General features: G+C 43.3%; 2 protein-coding genes across 2 annotated transcripts in view; one reads left to right on the top strand and one right to left on the bottom strand.

Moving 5' to 3' along the window:
• The window catches only part of LOC105710036 (RNA polymerase-associated protein LEO1), a 32,914-nt gene extending 22,305 nt beyond the window's left edge, over positions 1-10,609 (bottom strand). Inside the window, exons 1-5 of the mRNA XM_021673158.2 lie at positions 10,515-10,609; positions 5,841-6,596; positions 3,134-3,238; positions 1,423-1,517; positions 678-823 (exon numbers count right to left, since the gene is read on the bottom strand). Coding sequence (XP_021528833.2) covers positions 678-823; positions 1,423-1,517; positions 3,134-3,238; positions 5,841-6,596; positions 10,515-10,572 — 1,160 coding nt within the window. The 5' untranslated portion in view covers positions 10,573-10,609. The remainder of the gene's footprint in view (positions 1-677; positions 824-1,422; positions 1,518-3,133; positions 3,239-5,840; positions 6,597-10,514) is intronic.
• Positions 10,610-11,540: 931 nt separating this feature from the next.
• Positions 11,541-15,093, top strand: part of MAPK6 (mitogen-activated protein kinase 6) — an 85,331-nt gene continuing 81,778 nt past the window's right edge. The window contains exon 1 of the mRNA XM_064365685.1: positions 11,541-11,559. The gene's annotated coding sequence lies outside the window, so the exon portion shown is untranslated. The remainder of the gene's footprint in view (positions 11,560-15,093) is intronic.

Raw genomic sequence — 15,093 nt, forward strand, 5'->3', positions numbered from 1 at the left:
GTTTCTCCATGATGGTCAGGCTGGTCTCAAACTTTCAACCTCATGTGATCTGCCTGCCTCAGCTTCCCAAAGTGCTGGGATTACAGATGTGAGCCACCTCGCCCGGCCAGAAATTATACTTCTTAAAATTTGCTGTTAATACATATTGCTTGAAATAAAGTATAAGCAAGGGTAAATATTCACTCTGCCAAAGAATAGGCTACATATGCTCTAGCTGCCCACATCATTGTGCCTGGGAAAAAAATTTTTTTAAAGCACAAGAGCTTGAGTAAACTTAGTAAATAATACCCATCAACACTGTTTAGTTGTCCAAAACCATTACCTTTTCTAGACCAGCAACAGCTGCTACAGTGGACATGAGCATTTCTCTAGCAAATTTCATCACTTTCAATTTCAGCCTTTTCAGGGTTGTACTGATTTTTAAAATATCTTGAAAACTTGCAGTGTCTGTTAATTCATAAGAAAGTATCAAACTGCTAAAAACAATCATAGCATTAAAAGCCTCCCTTGCCAATATATACTTTTTCTATCTTAGGATGTGCTTGACTAATTTTTTTCAGAGATACACGATCAACTTTCCATTATTGTGATGTGTCAACTCAGTGCGAAATAAGAAAAATAAACATTCTATGTATTTCTATTCAACATCCTGAAAAAATTTTAATTGATTTCCTTACCTGGGCTCTACACTGAGAAAGTTGGGCAGTTTAACAAAATATAAGTCATTTCCTAAATCAGTGTTTACTTTGGGTATTTCTACTTCTATTCTGGTCTCCGGAATTGGCTCCTCTTCCTGTTGATCCTGAGGCAATCCATTTTCATCCTAGTGAAAGAAACAGAAGTTTAGAGCTTCATGGGACCTTAGAAATGGCCTCCTTCAACTTTCACACTTTAATTACTCTGGGGTGCAAGAAACATAACTAGATATCACTTTAGGACTAAAGAAGCTCCCAATCCCCATCCCAACCCACCCACACGCAAAATGAGAAACAAGATCAATTTGGATACCTCAGTACAAGAAACTATCTCCTTTATGATAAATCTCTATTCCAAATGCTCATCAACAAAAGTGTGAAATTAATACTTCAATATGAAGTCACTCTATCAGTTAAAGCCAAAGAAGATTATCAACACAGCAGACACTTCTTGGCATGAGCAAGAAAAACATTCAAGTCAATGGTTCTCAAATCACAAGTCCTCACAGTTCAGTGCCCCAAGGCATGAGACCAACTTCATGTTTGGCAGTTATTTCCACTCCCCCTTATAATCAAAAGTTCCCTACATAATGAAGAAAGCCATCTGTCCATTGTATTTTCGGACTAGAATTCAGTTATCAACTTCCTTTCCTGGAATAGGGGAGACCCTTCACCTCTGAAACTTTGTACTTGGCCTTGAATAAGTTCACGTTAGTAATTTACTTACAACAGGCTGTCCTGGAGTAGGTGGCTTGTCTTCTCCATCACTCCCTGAAGAGATATCATCTGCACCTCCAAACAGATCCATGGTTTCACCATTATCTTCAATGCAGAAGGAAAAAGGCCTTAGTGTTACTATCTGTAACTAAGGTTCTTCACAGTTGATCACTTCAGCACATTCCCAAGGTTTCTGGACCAGCACCAGAAAACCACCCAAAACATAATGCTCAGCCTGGCTCAGCCTGGCTGAGTGTGGGGAGAGGGAAGGGAGCAAATCTAGTAAAAGGCAAGCTGCACAGGCGGCACTTCTTTCTCCTTTCATTTTCAGGATCCTTGTTCTTCCACTTTCCTTTATTCTCCAGGATTCCAAATGTTTCCTACAGTCTAGATGCTCAAAGTTGGGGCTCAAGCACTCCACAGACACCTATTTTCCATAAGTCTATCCAGATTCAAAATTACAGGCCAGGCACGGTGGTTCATGCCTGTAATCCCAGTGCTCTAGGAGGCCAAGGTGGGTGGACCACTTGAGGTCAGAAGTTTGAGACTAGCCTGACCGACATGGTGAAACCCCATCTTTACTAAAAATACAAAAATTACCTGGGTGTGGTAGCGGGTACCTGTAATCCCAGCTACTTGGGAGGCTGAGGCATGAGAAAGGGAGCTACCACACCCAGCTAGTAGAACTCCTTTCATCCTTCCAACTTATAATATCAGGTGGTTGTTGTTGTTGTATTGAGACAGTTTCACTCTGTTGCTCAGGCTTGAGTGCAGTGGTGTGATCTTGACTCACTGCAACCTCCACTCTGCCTCCCGAGTACAAGCAATTCTCATGCCTCAGCCTCCTAAGTAGCTGGGACTACAGACGCACAACACCATGCCTCGCTAATGTTTTGTATTTTTGGTACAGATGAGGTTTCACCATGTTGGCCAGGGTGGTCTCGAACTCCAGGCCTCAAGTGATCCACCACCTTGGCCTCCCAAAGTGCTGGGATTACAGGCATGAGCCACCATGCCTGGCCAACATTGAGTTTTTATGAGCTCTTCGTCTAACCCACAGTTCAAAGTATCAGTTTCTTTGTCTGTTAAGAACTTAGGAACAAAACACCGAGACTGTCATTATTCAAACTGAAGAATGGACATTGTGACCTCCATCCCAACCAGAAGGTCAGCCTCCTAATAATGAATTCACTCTAACTATAAACAGACTGGGGTCAGTGGCTCATGCCTGTAATCCCAGCATTTGGGAGGCTGAGTTCGGTGGATCACTTGATGTCAGGAGTTCAAGACCAGCCTGGCCAACATAGTGAAATCCCATCTCTACCAAAAAAGCAAAAAATTTGGCCAGGCATGTTGGTGCATTTCTGTAATTCCAGCTACTCGGGAGGCTGCGGAAGAACTGATTGAACCCAGGAGGCGGAGGTTGCAGTAAGGTGAGCTCACACCACTCACTCCAGCTTGGGTGACAGAGTGAGACTCCATCTCATAAAATAAACAACAAAAAAACTACAAACAAAGTGGCAGGTTCTTCTTCAACTAATTAAGCATAAGCAGCTTCTCATAACTGTATAACTTCTCCAAATACACTGAGTGTATCCACACTCTTTTCTGTGGGTCTTACAATCTGGGATAAACACATTCAAGGTTAGAAAGGCACTACATTAAATGCAGAAAGAGGTATGGAAATATACACAAATATATAAAAGAAATAATAGGGGTACCTTTTGGCACCTCAGTGTCGCTATCTGCTTCTGAATCAGATGCAATTGCATTCTTGCGTTTCATTCGTAAAACTTCATCTTCACTATCACTGCCTCTTGCAGATTCTATAAGGGTAAAATTACAAGTTTTGCCTAATCACTCACATTATTTGAATTTTATGTTTTAAAAGCAATACTGGAGATAAACAAATTGTGATACACCCATACAATGGACTACTACTCAGCAATAAACAGGAATGAACTACTGATACAGGTAACCAATTAGATGAATCAAAAATTCTCTATGCTAAGTTAAAGAAGGCAATCTGAAAAACCACATACTTACTGTACGACCCTATTTATATGACATTTTCAAAAAAGCCAAAAGCATAGTGACAGAAGAGACCAGTAGATGCCAGGGTTTAGGAGTGGCAGAAGGCTATGACGACAAACAGGATAGGGTAAGGGAATTTTAGCTGTTCTGTATCCTCACTGTGGTGGTGGTTATACAAATCTATAGATATGTTAACATGAATAGAGCTGTATACACAGAACCCCTCCCCCCAGAAAAAATCAACTCTAGTGTGTAATTTTAAAAATTGAATTTTAAACATAAATACTGGCGCCAGGCGTGGTGGCTCACCCTCGTAATCCCAGCACTTTGGAAGGCCAAAGTGGGCAGATCACTTGAGGTCAGGAATTGGAGACCAACTTGACCAATATCGTGAAACCCCATCTCTACTAAAAATAGGAAAATTAGCTGGATGTAGTGGTGTGTGCCTGTAGTTCCAGCTACTCGGGAGGCTGAGGAAGGAGAATCGCTTCAACCTGGGAAATGGACATTGCAGTGAGCCAAGATCACACCACTGCACTCCAGCCTGGGTGACAGAGTGAGACTCTGTCTTAAATACATACATACATACATACTGGCTTCTGCAAGTAGAAAAACTTGGTAGAAATGAGAAGAGTAGTATTGAAACTTACCACATTTACATAACACAAATTTCAGAAAAAAAGGTAAAAAATATTAGAAAGGAACTGACAAATATACCATTATCTCTAGATGGTACAATTGTTTATGTAAAAACTTCTTAAAAACCAATGGAACCACTGTTGAACTAGTAAGAGATAAACAGGATTACCAGCTATAAGGTTCCCTACTATGACCCTGTCCTTGACTTTGTCTGCTAGTATTTGGGAGGTAGTACATGAGCCTTAAAGATTCTTTCTGATAACAATAAAAACAACCCTACTCTCAGCTGGGCACAGTGGCTCTTGCCTGTAATCCCAGCACTTTGGGAGGCCAACCAGGGCAGGCGGGTCACCTGAGGTTAGGAGTTCAAGACCAGCCTGGTCAACATGGTGAAACCTCCCCTCTACTAAAAATACAAAAATTAGCTGAGTGTGGTGGTGTGTACCTGTAATCCCAGCTACTCAGGAGACTGAGGCAGAAGAATTGCTTGAACCTGGGAGGTGGAGATTGCAGTGAGCCAAAATCGTGCCACTGCATTCCAGCCTGGGTGACAGAGACTCTGTCTCAAAAAAAAACCAAAACCAAAAACAGAAACAAAAAAGAAAATAAATCCTACTCTAACAATAGTTCTTGAAAACTTACTGCAGTCGCATAGTCTACACAGATCTATATTCATTTCTGGAAATATGTTGCCCTCCTCTTCTAATAGCACCAAAATGTGGTTTTTCAATGCTATCCTGTGAGGTATGTGTTAGATTCCCTCATATTTAAGCTAAGAAGATAGGATCAAAATAGAATTAATACACGATGGAAGTGAAACAATCCAGGTATTAGTTCAGGAAGACTTCAACCCAATTAAGATAAATTTATATACAAAGAAATATGATCTCTAATTTTTTATACACAAGAATGTGTTAACTTGAGCAGAATAGTCTAAATGGTAAATACAAAAGCAGGGTCTAGAAACCAAAGTTCAGGCGTATGCCTCTTATAGTCCTTAGGGAATGAGTGCTCTAACCCAAGCTGTAGGGTGAGGATACACAGATCAATCTGTCCTGGCTCAGTAACACTGTCCATTGAGACCACTCAGCCATGTTTGCACTTTCTACATATTATACTCCCCAGGCAACTTCCTGATTATTATAATTTGGCATCCACTGTAGATTTGCCCCCGGGGAAACATATGATAAGAAATAACTGATCCTCTTGAAACAATTTTGCAATTCAATTTTATACATTAATATCGTGTAATTTTGACTAGTTTGAGTAAATTCCTTAGAGCTTGACCATCTCTGGATGATCAAATTTTGAATCTCAAAAAGCTGAGCTGTATCAATAGTGCCCACATCCCAGTACAGTGCTCTGTGGGGAGATTTCAATGGTACTGTTTTTTCCACAGGCAAATCTATTCTCTCACGAGGCATGCTCTTCAGTTATCCACAGAAACGGAACCAACTTAACTAGCTCTTCTTACACCATATCCCGCTCTCTAAGACTCAATTTTAAGTCTTCTTTAAATTGTTTTTCCCCCGGACCTATCAATTAACAAATGGAAGGGAAAGCAGTAAGAAAGAATAAGTAGATTAGAAAGATTTAACAGAAGCAAAATGTATTCTAGAGTTAGTAAAGTTTGAAAGGGAGGGACAGAAGAGAAAAAACAGCGTAATAAAGATGGAAATGAAAGAAGAATAAATGGATTCCTGCTGTATCTGAATGCTTCTTACTGAGCCATTTTGGTTCTCATAAATGTATTACCTGATTTATGGTCCTGTTCCTCTTCATCATCTGAATGCCTGTGTTCTTCATCTGAGACCTGTGGCCTTTCATCATCAGAATTTTGCATTTTCTCCTCATCAGACAGCTGTGGTTGCTCTTCATCATCGGAATTCTGTTTGTCATCATCATTATCAGAAGCTACCTGCTGTTCATCATCAGAATTAGCCTTTTCCTCCTCAGATAGCTGTTGTCTCTCATCATCGGAAAGCTGAGGCCTCTCCTCGTCATCTGTGTTCTGCATTTTCTCATCATCGTCAGAATTCTGCAGCTTATCTTCATCAGATCCTTGTGCTCTCTCCTCATCATCAGAATTTTGTATCTTTTCATCATCTGACTGGTCACTTTTATCTTCTCTGCCCCATTTTTCATCATCTGAATGTGCTTTTTCAGAACCTTCTGCTTCTGAGTGATGGCTCCCTCCATCAGATCTGTGACCTTCATCTTCATCATCATTAGGGGCTTCTGATCCACTGTGCTGATCTACATCTGAGGGGTCATTGTCCTCATGGTCAGATCGCTCAGAAGCTTCTGATCTATTGTCTGATCTTTCAGAATGATTATCACTGCCACTATGATGAGAAGCTCCCTCATCCTCACTGTCATCTCCAAACAGTTCCTTATTACTTGGTTGTCCTGAATCACCTCTTTCATCCTGATCACTTTCACTGCCAGAGGCATTACTGCCAGAGGCAGCATTCTCTTGATCAGAATCTGAGTCAGATCCAGAATCAGAATCTAAGGGATCACAAAAACAAAGGATAATATCAGCAAAAAATGGCAGAGTAAGGCAGTCCAAAAGTCCATCCCAACATAAAAGCAATGAAGAAACTGGAAAAATCTATTAGAATTAACATTGTAAACATTTAAGGAAATCTCTGATCGACCATTAGCTGACCACTAAGGTACAGAACTGAGCCTTCAATGGACACACTCAATGAAGTTTACAGACTTTACCAATTAATTCAGAAAAGTCACTAAACAAATAAACAGGCCAAGTGTGATGGCTCACACCTGTAATCCCAGCACTTTAGGAGGCCAAGACAAGAGGAAATCTTTTTTTTTTTTTTTTTTTTTTGAGACGGAGTTTCGCTCTTGTTACCCAGGCTGGAGTGCAATGGCGCGATCTCGGCTCACCGCAACCTCCGCCTCCTGGGTTCAGGCAATTCTCCTGCCTCAGCCTCCTGAGTAGCTGGGATTACAGGCACGCACCACCGTGCCCAGCTTATTTTTTGTATTTTTAGTAGAGAGGGGGTTTCACCATGTTGACCATGATGGTCTCGATCTCTTGACCTCGTGATCCACCCGCCTTGGCCTCCCAAAGTGCTGGGATTACAGGCTTGAGCCACCGCGCCTGGCCAAGGAAATCTTTTTTTTTGGAACAGAGTCTCGCCCTGTTGCCCAGGCTGGAATGCAATCTTGGCTCACTGCAACCACCGCCTCCCAGGTTCAAGTGATTCTCCTACCTCAGCCTCCAGAGTAGCTGGGATTACAGAGCGCACTACCATGCCCAGTGAATTTTGTGTATCTTTAGTAGAGACGGGGTTTCACCATGTTTGCCAGGCTGGTCTCGAACTCCTGACCACCACACCCAGCCGACAAGAGGAAATCTTGAGTCCAAGAGTTCAATACCAGCCTGGGCTGGTCCATCTCTACAAAAATAAAAAAAGCAAACTTAGCCAGGAATGGTGGCATGTGCCTGCAGTCCCAGCTATGCGAGAGGCCGAGGCAAGAGGATCTCTTGAGTCCGAGGAATTTGAGGTTACAATGAGCTATGATTCCATCACTGTACCCCGGCTTGGGCAACATAAGACCCTGACTCAAAACAAAACAAACAACTGCTGCTACAATAAACAGCAACAAAAATTCCTGGGGAGGAGAAAGAATGTGATATCCTCAGTTGCAACATTATAATATTCAGAATGCCCATTTATCAATGCTAAATTATTAGGTATGCAAAGAAACAACAAAGTGTGGCCCATACAGAAGGAAAATGGCTAGAAATTGTTCCCAAAGACCAGACATAAAAATGATCTATTACTAAATAAATGGTATCAATAAAAAGAACCACATTACTTAGAAAAAGAACCAAATAGAAACTATGGGCCGGACATGGTGGCTCCTGCCTATGATCCCGGAGGCCGAGGCAGGCAGATCACTTGAGGTCAGGAGTTCAAGACCAGCCTGGCCAACATGGTGAAACCCCATCTCTACTAAAAATACAAAAATCAGCTGGGTATGATGGTGCATGCCTGTAGTCCTAGCTACTCAGAAGGCTGAGGCAGGAGAATCGCTTGAACCCAGGAGGCAGAGATTGCACTGAGCCAAGATCAACCACTGCACTCCAGCCTGAGCAACAGAACAAGACTCCATTCCCCATGCCCCCCAAAAAAAAGAAAAGAAAGAAATTATGGAGTTGAGGCTGGGCATGGTGGTTCATGCCTGTGATCCTAGCACTTTGTGAGGCCGAGGTAGTTGGATCACTTGAGGCCTCTCAGAGTGCTGCACCCAGCCAACGTGATCTTATATGTAGAAAATCCTAAAGAATCCACCAAAAAAAATGATTACAGCTAATACAGTCAGCAAGGTTGCAGAATACAAGTGAAAATCAGTTGTATTTCTACTGATTTTCAATAAATAATTCAAAATGAAATTAAGAAAATAATTCCACTTGCAATCGTATCCAGTAGAATAAAATATTAATAATAAATTTAACCTAAGAAGTACAGGACTTATACAATGAAAACTACAAAACACTGTTGAAAGAAATTAAGAACTGGCATATTTATACATGAAAGCAGCATGCTAGTCCTAGGTAGAGGTTCTAGTCATTTTTATAATAAGAAAGTCATAGGATATAGTTATTTTCCACAACTCTCACAGACCAGGGAGATAATGAAATATGCTAGGCCTAACAGGAATCATATCCATACTATCTTCAGAACCAACAGAAATTTTCAAGGATAGCATACCAGATTTGGAAGTAAATCCTAGAAGAAAATTTCAGTAGACTTACAAGAAGGTAAAACATGAAGCCCAGAGAAGCAACCATCTCCACTCCTCACCACCCTATACACTGAGTTTGCAATGCAAAAGCACTGCAGGGTACACCTTATGAAACTATTGCTTCTACCTATCCAATTAATCAACTATGCATTAAGCAATGATATAAGCTGGGAGGTAAGGGGATCAGCTTTTCATCATTGTATCGTCAAAATCTAGCAAAACAGCTGAAACATAATAGGGGATCAATAAATACTTAACAAATTCATGAATAACTTCATAAATAAGCCAGGGAGGGTTCACAATGAACTGTGCCTTGAAGGGCGAATGGGATATACACAAGTAAAAATGAGGAAAAAATGAAAACATGAGCAAAGGTAGTGGAACAAGAGTTAGTATACAGAGGCCGGGCGTCGTGGCTGACGCCTGTAATACAAACACTTTGGAGGCCAAGGCGGGCAGATCACCTGAGGTCGGGAGTTCAAGACCAGCCTGACCAACATGGTGAAACCCTGTCTTAAAAAAAAAAAAAAAAAAGTTAGTATACAGAGCTCTATACTTCCACACTTATCCTGACTAGCACCTCCTGGATAGCCATCCCAGAATGGCATTCACAATAGAATTTAGTTCTTTGTACCTCCACCTACTGCTACCTTCACTACACTATAGAAATTATGAATAAATTGGAGCTGGTGAAAATAAAGGAGAAAAAAGAAAGAACCACCCAACAATGCATTTTACTAAGGGAAAAATATACACAGATACACTACTTGGAGCCTAGAGGGTTGCAAGAATTGTGAACTTGGTCTTGGGTTCTTTCTCACTTCAAATAACTCCTATTCATATTTCAACAGCCTGTAGTCTCAGCTACTTGGAGGCTGAGGCAGAAGGATGGCTTTAGCCTGGAAGTTCAAGGCCAACCTGAGCAATAAAGCAAGACCTTGTCTCTTTCAAAACAAAAACAAAAACAAAAAACAAACCACAATCCTATGCCAGAAATACTTCCATGTACCATGCATATACACTAATTCATTCATTTCATCAACAAATCCTTCATTCCTCCTCTTCGAACACAGACCACATGTACTCCCCATTCTAACATCACAGACTCCAGAAATTCTGGAGTTTCTGCACAAGCTCTTAGAGAACACAGTCTCTCCAATGTGAAACATCTATCTGTAACCCCATCCCATTATCCGTCCCATACTCCTCATCCAGACATCTCAAGCTCCCTATCACACCATGATCTGGCCTTCTGAGGCCCTCTGTAAATTGGCCCACCCCATCCCATATTGCTGCATTCATTTCCATTCATTCACAAACCACACAGGGCGGAACAGGACTCCAAGGTTCCTCTCCAGGCTGCGCAGGCTCGTCTGCATCTCCACCCCTGTCCCGCGCTCCCTTCATTCCACAAGCTCTCAGGCACCGTGTGTCCCACCGACACCCAGAGCCTCGAGGAGCAGACTCTGTGTCCGTCTCCCCATCCCGCCCGCCTGGAGAGGGTGGCACCTCCGGGAGTGCAGGGGACGCTGAGACAGGAATGGAGGAAACACCTCCTCCTGCCCGCGGCGCCGGAGCCTCCACGGTTGTCTGGCTCCCATAGCGGAAGGCCTGCCACGCATCCGTCTTCCGAAACCCGGCCAAGCCCACCTTTACGCTCAGGTTCGCTGTCGGCGTCGCTCCCGAAGAGATCTTCCATATCCGCCATTGTCGTTCACGTCTGCCAGGGCCTCGGCTAGGGCGCAGCTCCGGGCCTCTCTTTACGGCACGGAACCGACGGAACACGACAGTGTCGCAAAGATTCGTCGAAGACACTCCTTTCCTTCTGTGATCCAGTTTTCGCTTGCCCTGTGAACCTATCCTCTCCTGGGTCTGCATGGTTGACAAGCCCGGATATTTCATCAATATCTGTTCTTTGCCGGGATTCTTACTGGAGGCAGGCGTCCTGAGTTCGGGTGCGGGTGCGGATGGAGTGGGCGGTGACTAGAGCTCCCGGGAGAAGGGCCTCCGGCTGGATGAAATCTGTCGCGATTCAGGCCTGAAGCCCTTTTTCTTACTGAGCAACTGTTCTCCAGTTGTTTCATCCCAAACCCCTTTACACTCTTAAAAATTGTTGAGGACTCCAAAGCTTTTGTTTACGTGGGGTACAGCTGTTGATATTTACTGTATTCTTACTAATACAGTAATAAAGAAATTTTTTTTTTTTTTTTTTTTGAGACAGAGTTTCGCTCTTGTTACCCAGGCTGGAGTGCAATGGCGCGATCTCAGCTCACCGCGACCTCCGCCTCCTGGGTTCAGGCAATTGTCCTGCCTTAGCCTCCTGAGTAGCTGGGATTACAGGCACGCACCACCATGCCCAGCTAATTTTTTGTATTTTCAGTAGAGACGAGGTTTCACCATGTTGGCCAAGCTGGTCTCAAACTCCTGACTTCAGGTAATCCATCCGTCCCAGCCTTTCAAAGTGCTGGGATTATAGGCATGAGCCACTGCATCAGGCCTCAGTCTCATTTTCACTTAGAGTACTATACTATCCTTGAAAAGTATGTTGATTAAATTTATTTCATTTTGATACAGTGCCTCCTCACTTTGTTGCCCAGGCTGGAGTGCAGTGGTCCCATCATACCTCACTGCAGCCTCAAACTTCTGTCCTCAAGAGATCCTCCTGCCTCGGCCTCCTAACACGTTTGGATTACAGGTATGAGCTACAGTGCCTGGCTAAGTCTTAATAAATTGAATTACATCTTGGTCTGCTGAATCACCATGTCCACGTTCCTGGCTAGCAGAATGAATGTGTTTTTCCCACATTAATAGTATAGAACAAATAACTTCTGGCTCTTGGAGAGATTTTTTTTGTTTATGTTTTGGCTATACTTTTTTTTTTTTTTTTTTTTGAAACAGAGTTTCACTGTGGTTGCCCAGGCTGCAGTGCAATGGCGTGATCTTGGCTCACTGCAATCTCCGCCTCCTGGGTTCAAGTGATTCTCCTGCCTCAGCCTTCCCAGAGTAGCTGGGATTACAGGCATGCTCCACCCTGCCCGGCTAATTTTGTATTTTTAGTAGAGATAGGATTTCACTGTGTTAGTCAGGCTGGTCTCAAACTCCTAACCTCAGGTGATCCTTGAGCCTCAGCCTCCCACAATGGTGGAATTACAGGCATGAACCACTGTTCCCAGCCTTATTTACACTTTACACTTTACACTGACCATTTCACCTCCACTCATTGCCTTTCTTCATACAGGATATAATACATGAGATTGGACTTAAGCTAAATCAGTCACAATCATTTTGCAGTATTTCTTGCCTGAGGTTATCACTTTGATTGAAGTTTATTTTATTTTTAATACTTTTTTAAAAACTTTTTTAAAAAATTGAAACAATGTCTCACTTTGTTGCCTAGCTTGGTCTTGAATTCCTGGCCTCTAGTGATCCTTGTCTTGGCCTCCCAAAGTATTGCAATTACAGGTGTGAGCCATACACCCCACTTGATTGAAGTTTAGAGTGCTAAATAACTTCATTTACTCCTATAGATGGAGAATTTCATCCTATTTGGTTTGTGTTTAACTGATTTAACTTTGAAAGATGATCTTGCAATTTGTTTCCAGGAATGGAGAATTTTTTTTTTTTTCCCCAAGACAGAGTCTTGCTCTGTTACTCAGGCTGGAGTGCAGTGACATGACCATGGCTCACTGCCACCTCCACCTCCTGGGTTCAAGCGATTCTCCTGCCTCAGCCTCCTGAGTAGCTGGGATTACAGGTGTGCACCACCATGCTCAGCTAATTTTTGTATTTTTAGTAAAGACAGGTTTCACCATGTTGGCCAGGCTGGTCTCGAGCTCCTGACCTCAAGTGATCCACCTGCCACGGCCTCTCAAAGTGCTGGGATTACAGGCGTGAGCTACCGTGCCAGGGCCAAGAATTTCATCTATTCACTGTGTGATTAAATAAAACAACTCCAGAGTGGCTTTACCTTCTTTGTTTTTTCAGTTTTTGAAAGGTCGTCTCTTTTGCCTCAGGCTCTGCCTTTATAAGGTAGAGATGGATCCTCAGAATAATATTTTTTGAGACACCACAGAACCCAAAGAACAAAGATTCAATGAGGTTTAGTATATAACACAATACAATTAATGTATCATCCCAAAGATTTTTACAAGGTAATTAAAAAAAATAACAATGTAGCCGGGCATGGTGGCTCACCCCTGTAATCCCAGCACTTTGGGAGGCTGAGGCAGGCAGATCATGAGATCAGGAGATGGAGACCATCCTGGCCAAAATCGTGAAATCCCTTCTACTAAAAATACAATAATAAGCTGGGTATGGGGGTGCATGCCTATAATCCCAGCTACTCGGGAAGCTGAGGCAGAAGAATCAGATCAATCTGTTACCTTCTAAAGACCAACTAGGATTATGCAGGAATTGCAGGCATGAGCCTCTGCACCTGGCCGTGTTTAAATATTTTAAAATATTATGTTTCCGTAGTTGGATATATAAAAAATTTGTAATTGACACATTAAAACTAAGCAAACAGAAAACCAAGACATTAACTCCAAGAAAAACAAAATGATATACAATACATTATGTGGCTCAGCTGATAATAATGATAGATAACAAATAAAATAGCTTGTGCCAGGTACTATGTTGTGGTTTTGGTTTGAAGTTGTGTGTGTGTGTTTGAAACAGGGTCTCACTTTGTTGTCCAGGCTGGAGTGTGCAATCACAGCTCACTGCAACCTTGACATCTCGGGCTCAGGCAACCCTCCTGCCTCAGCCTCCCAAGTAGCTAGGGCCACAGATCCATGCCACCACACCTGGCCAATTTTTTTTATTTAGTGTTTTTGTTTTTTGAGATGGAGTCCTGCTCTGTTGCCAGGCTGGAGTGCAGTGGTGCAATCTCGGCTCACTGCAACCTCTGCCTCCTGGGTTCAAGTGATTCTCCTGCTTTCAGCCTCCCGAGTAGCTGGGACTACAGGCGTGTGCCACCATGCCCAGCTAATTTTTGTATTTTTAGTAGAGGCCGGGATGGTCTCAATCTCTTGACCCGCCCACCTTGGCCTTACAAAGTCCTTAGGTTACAGGTGTAAACCACTATACCTGGCCTTTTTAAAAAATTATTTGTAGAGAGGTTTCTCTATGTTGCTCAGGCTGGTCTCAAACTCCTGGGCTCAAGCTATCCTCCCACCTTGGCCTTACAAAGTTCTTGGGTTACAGGTGTAAACCACTATACCTGGCCTTTTTAAAAAATTATTTGTAGGTCGGGCACGGTGGCTCACGCCTGTAATCCCAGCACTTTGGGAGGCCGAGGCGGGTGGATCACAAGGTCAAGAGATCGAGGCCATCATGGTCAACATGGTGAAACCCCGTCTCTACTAAAAATACAAAAAATCAGCTGGGCACGGTGGCAGGTGCCTGTAATCCCAGCTACTCAGGAGGCTGAGGCAGGAGAATTGCCTGAACCCAGGAGGCGGAGGTTGCGGTGAGCCGAGATCGCGCCATTGCACTCCAGCCTGGGTAACAAGCGAAACTCCGTCTCAAAAAAAAAATTTATTTGTAGAGAGGAGGTTTCTCTATGTTGCTCAGGCTGGTCTCAAACTCCTGGGCTCAAGCTATCCTCCCACCTTGGCCTCCTTAGTGGCATGAGCCACTGCACCTGGCCCAAGCACTATTTTCTTTTTCTTTCTTTCTTTCTTTTTTTTTTTTTTTTTTTTGCGATGGAGTTTCGCTATTGTTGCCCAGGCTAGAGTGCAATGGTGCGATCTCAGCTCACTGCAACCTCCGCCTCCTGGGTTCAAGCGATTCTCCTGCCTCAGCCTCCCAAGTAACTGGGATTGCAGGCATGCTCCACCATGTCCAGCTAATTTTATATTTTTAGTAGAGACGAGGTTTCTGCATGTTGGTCAGGCTGCTCTCAGACTCCTGACCTTGTGATCTGCCTGCCTTGGCATCCCAAAGTGCTGGGATTACAGGCGTGAGCCACTGCACCCAGCCGCACTATTTTCATATAAAAGAGTTTGGGGGCCGGGCGCGGTGGCTCAAGCCTGTAATCCCAGCACTTTGGGAGGCCGAGGCGGGTGGATCACGAGGTCGAGAGATCGAGACCATCCTGGTCAACATTGTGAAACCCCGTCTCTACTAATACAAAAAAATTAGCTGGGCACGGTGGCGCGTACCTGTAATCCCAGCTACTCAGGAGGCTGAGGCAGGAGAATTGCCTGAACCCAGGAGGCGGAGGTTG

This window comes from Aotus nancymaae, unplaced genomic scaffold, assembly GCF_030222135.1.
Source record: "Aotus nancymaae isolate 86718 unplaced genomic scaffold, 86718_ANA_hifiasm-v0.15.2.pri h1tg000062l, whole genome shotgun sequence".
In the NCBI taxonomy this organism is placed as follows: Eukaryota; Metazoa; Chordata; class Mammalia; order Primates; family Aotidae; genus Aotus; species Aotus nancymaae.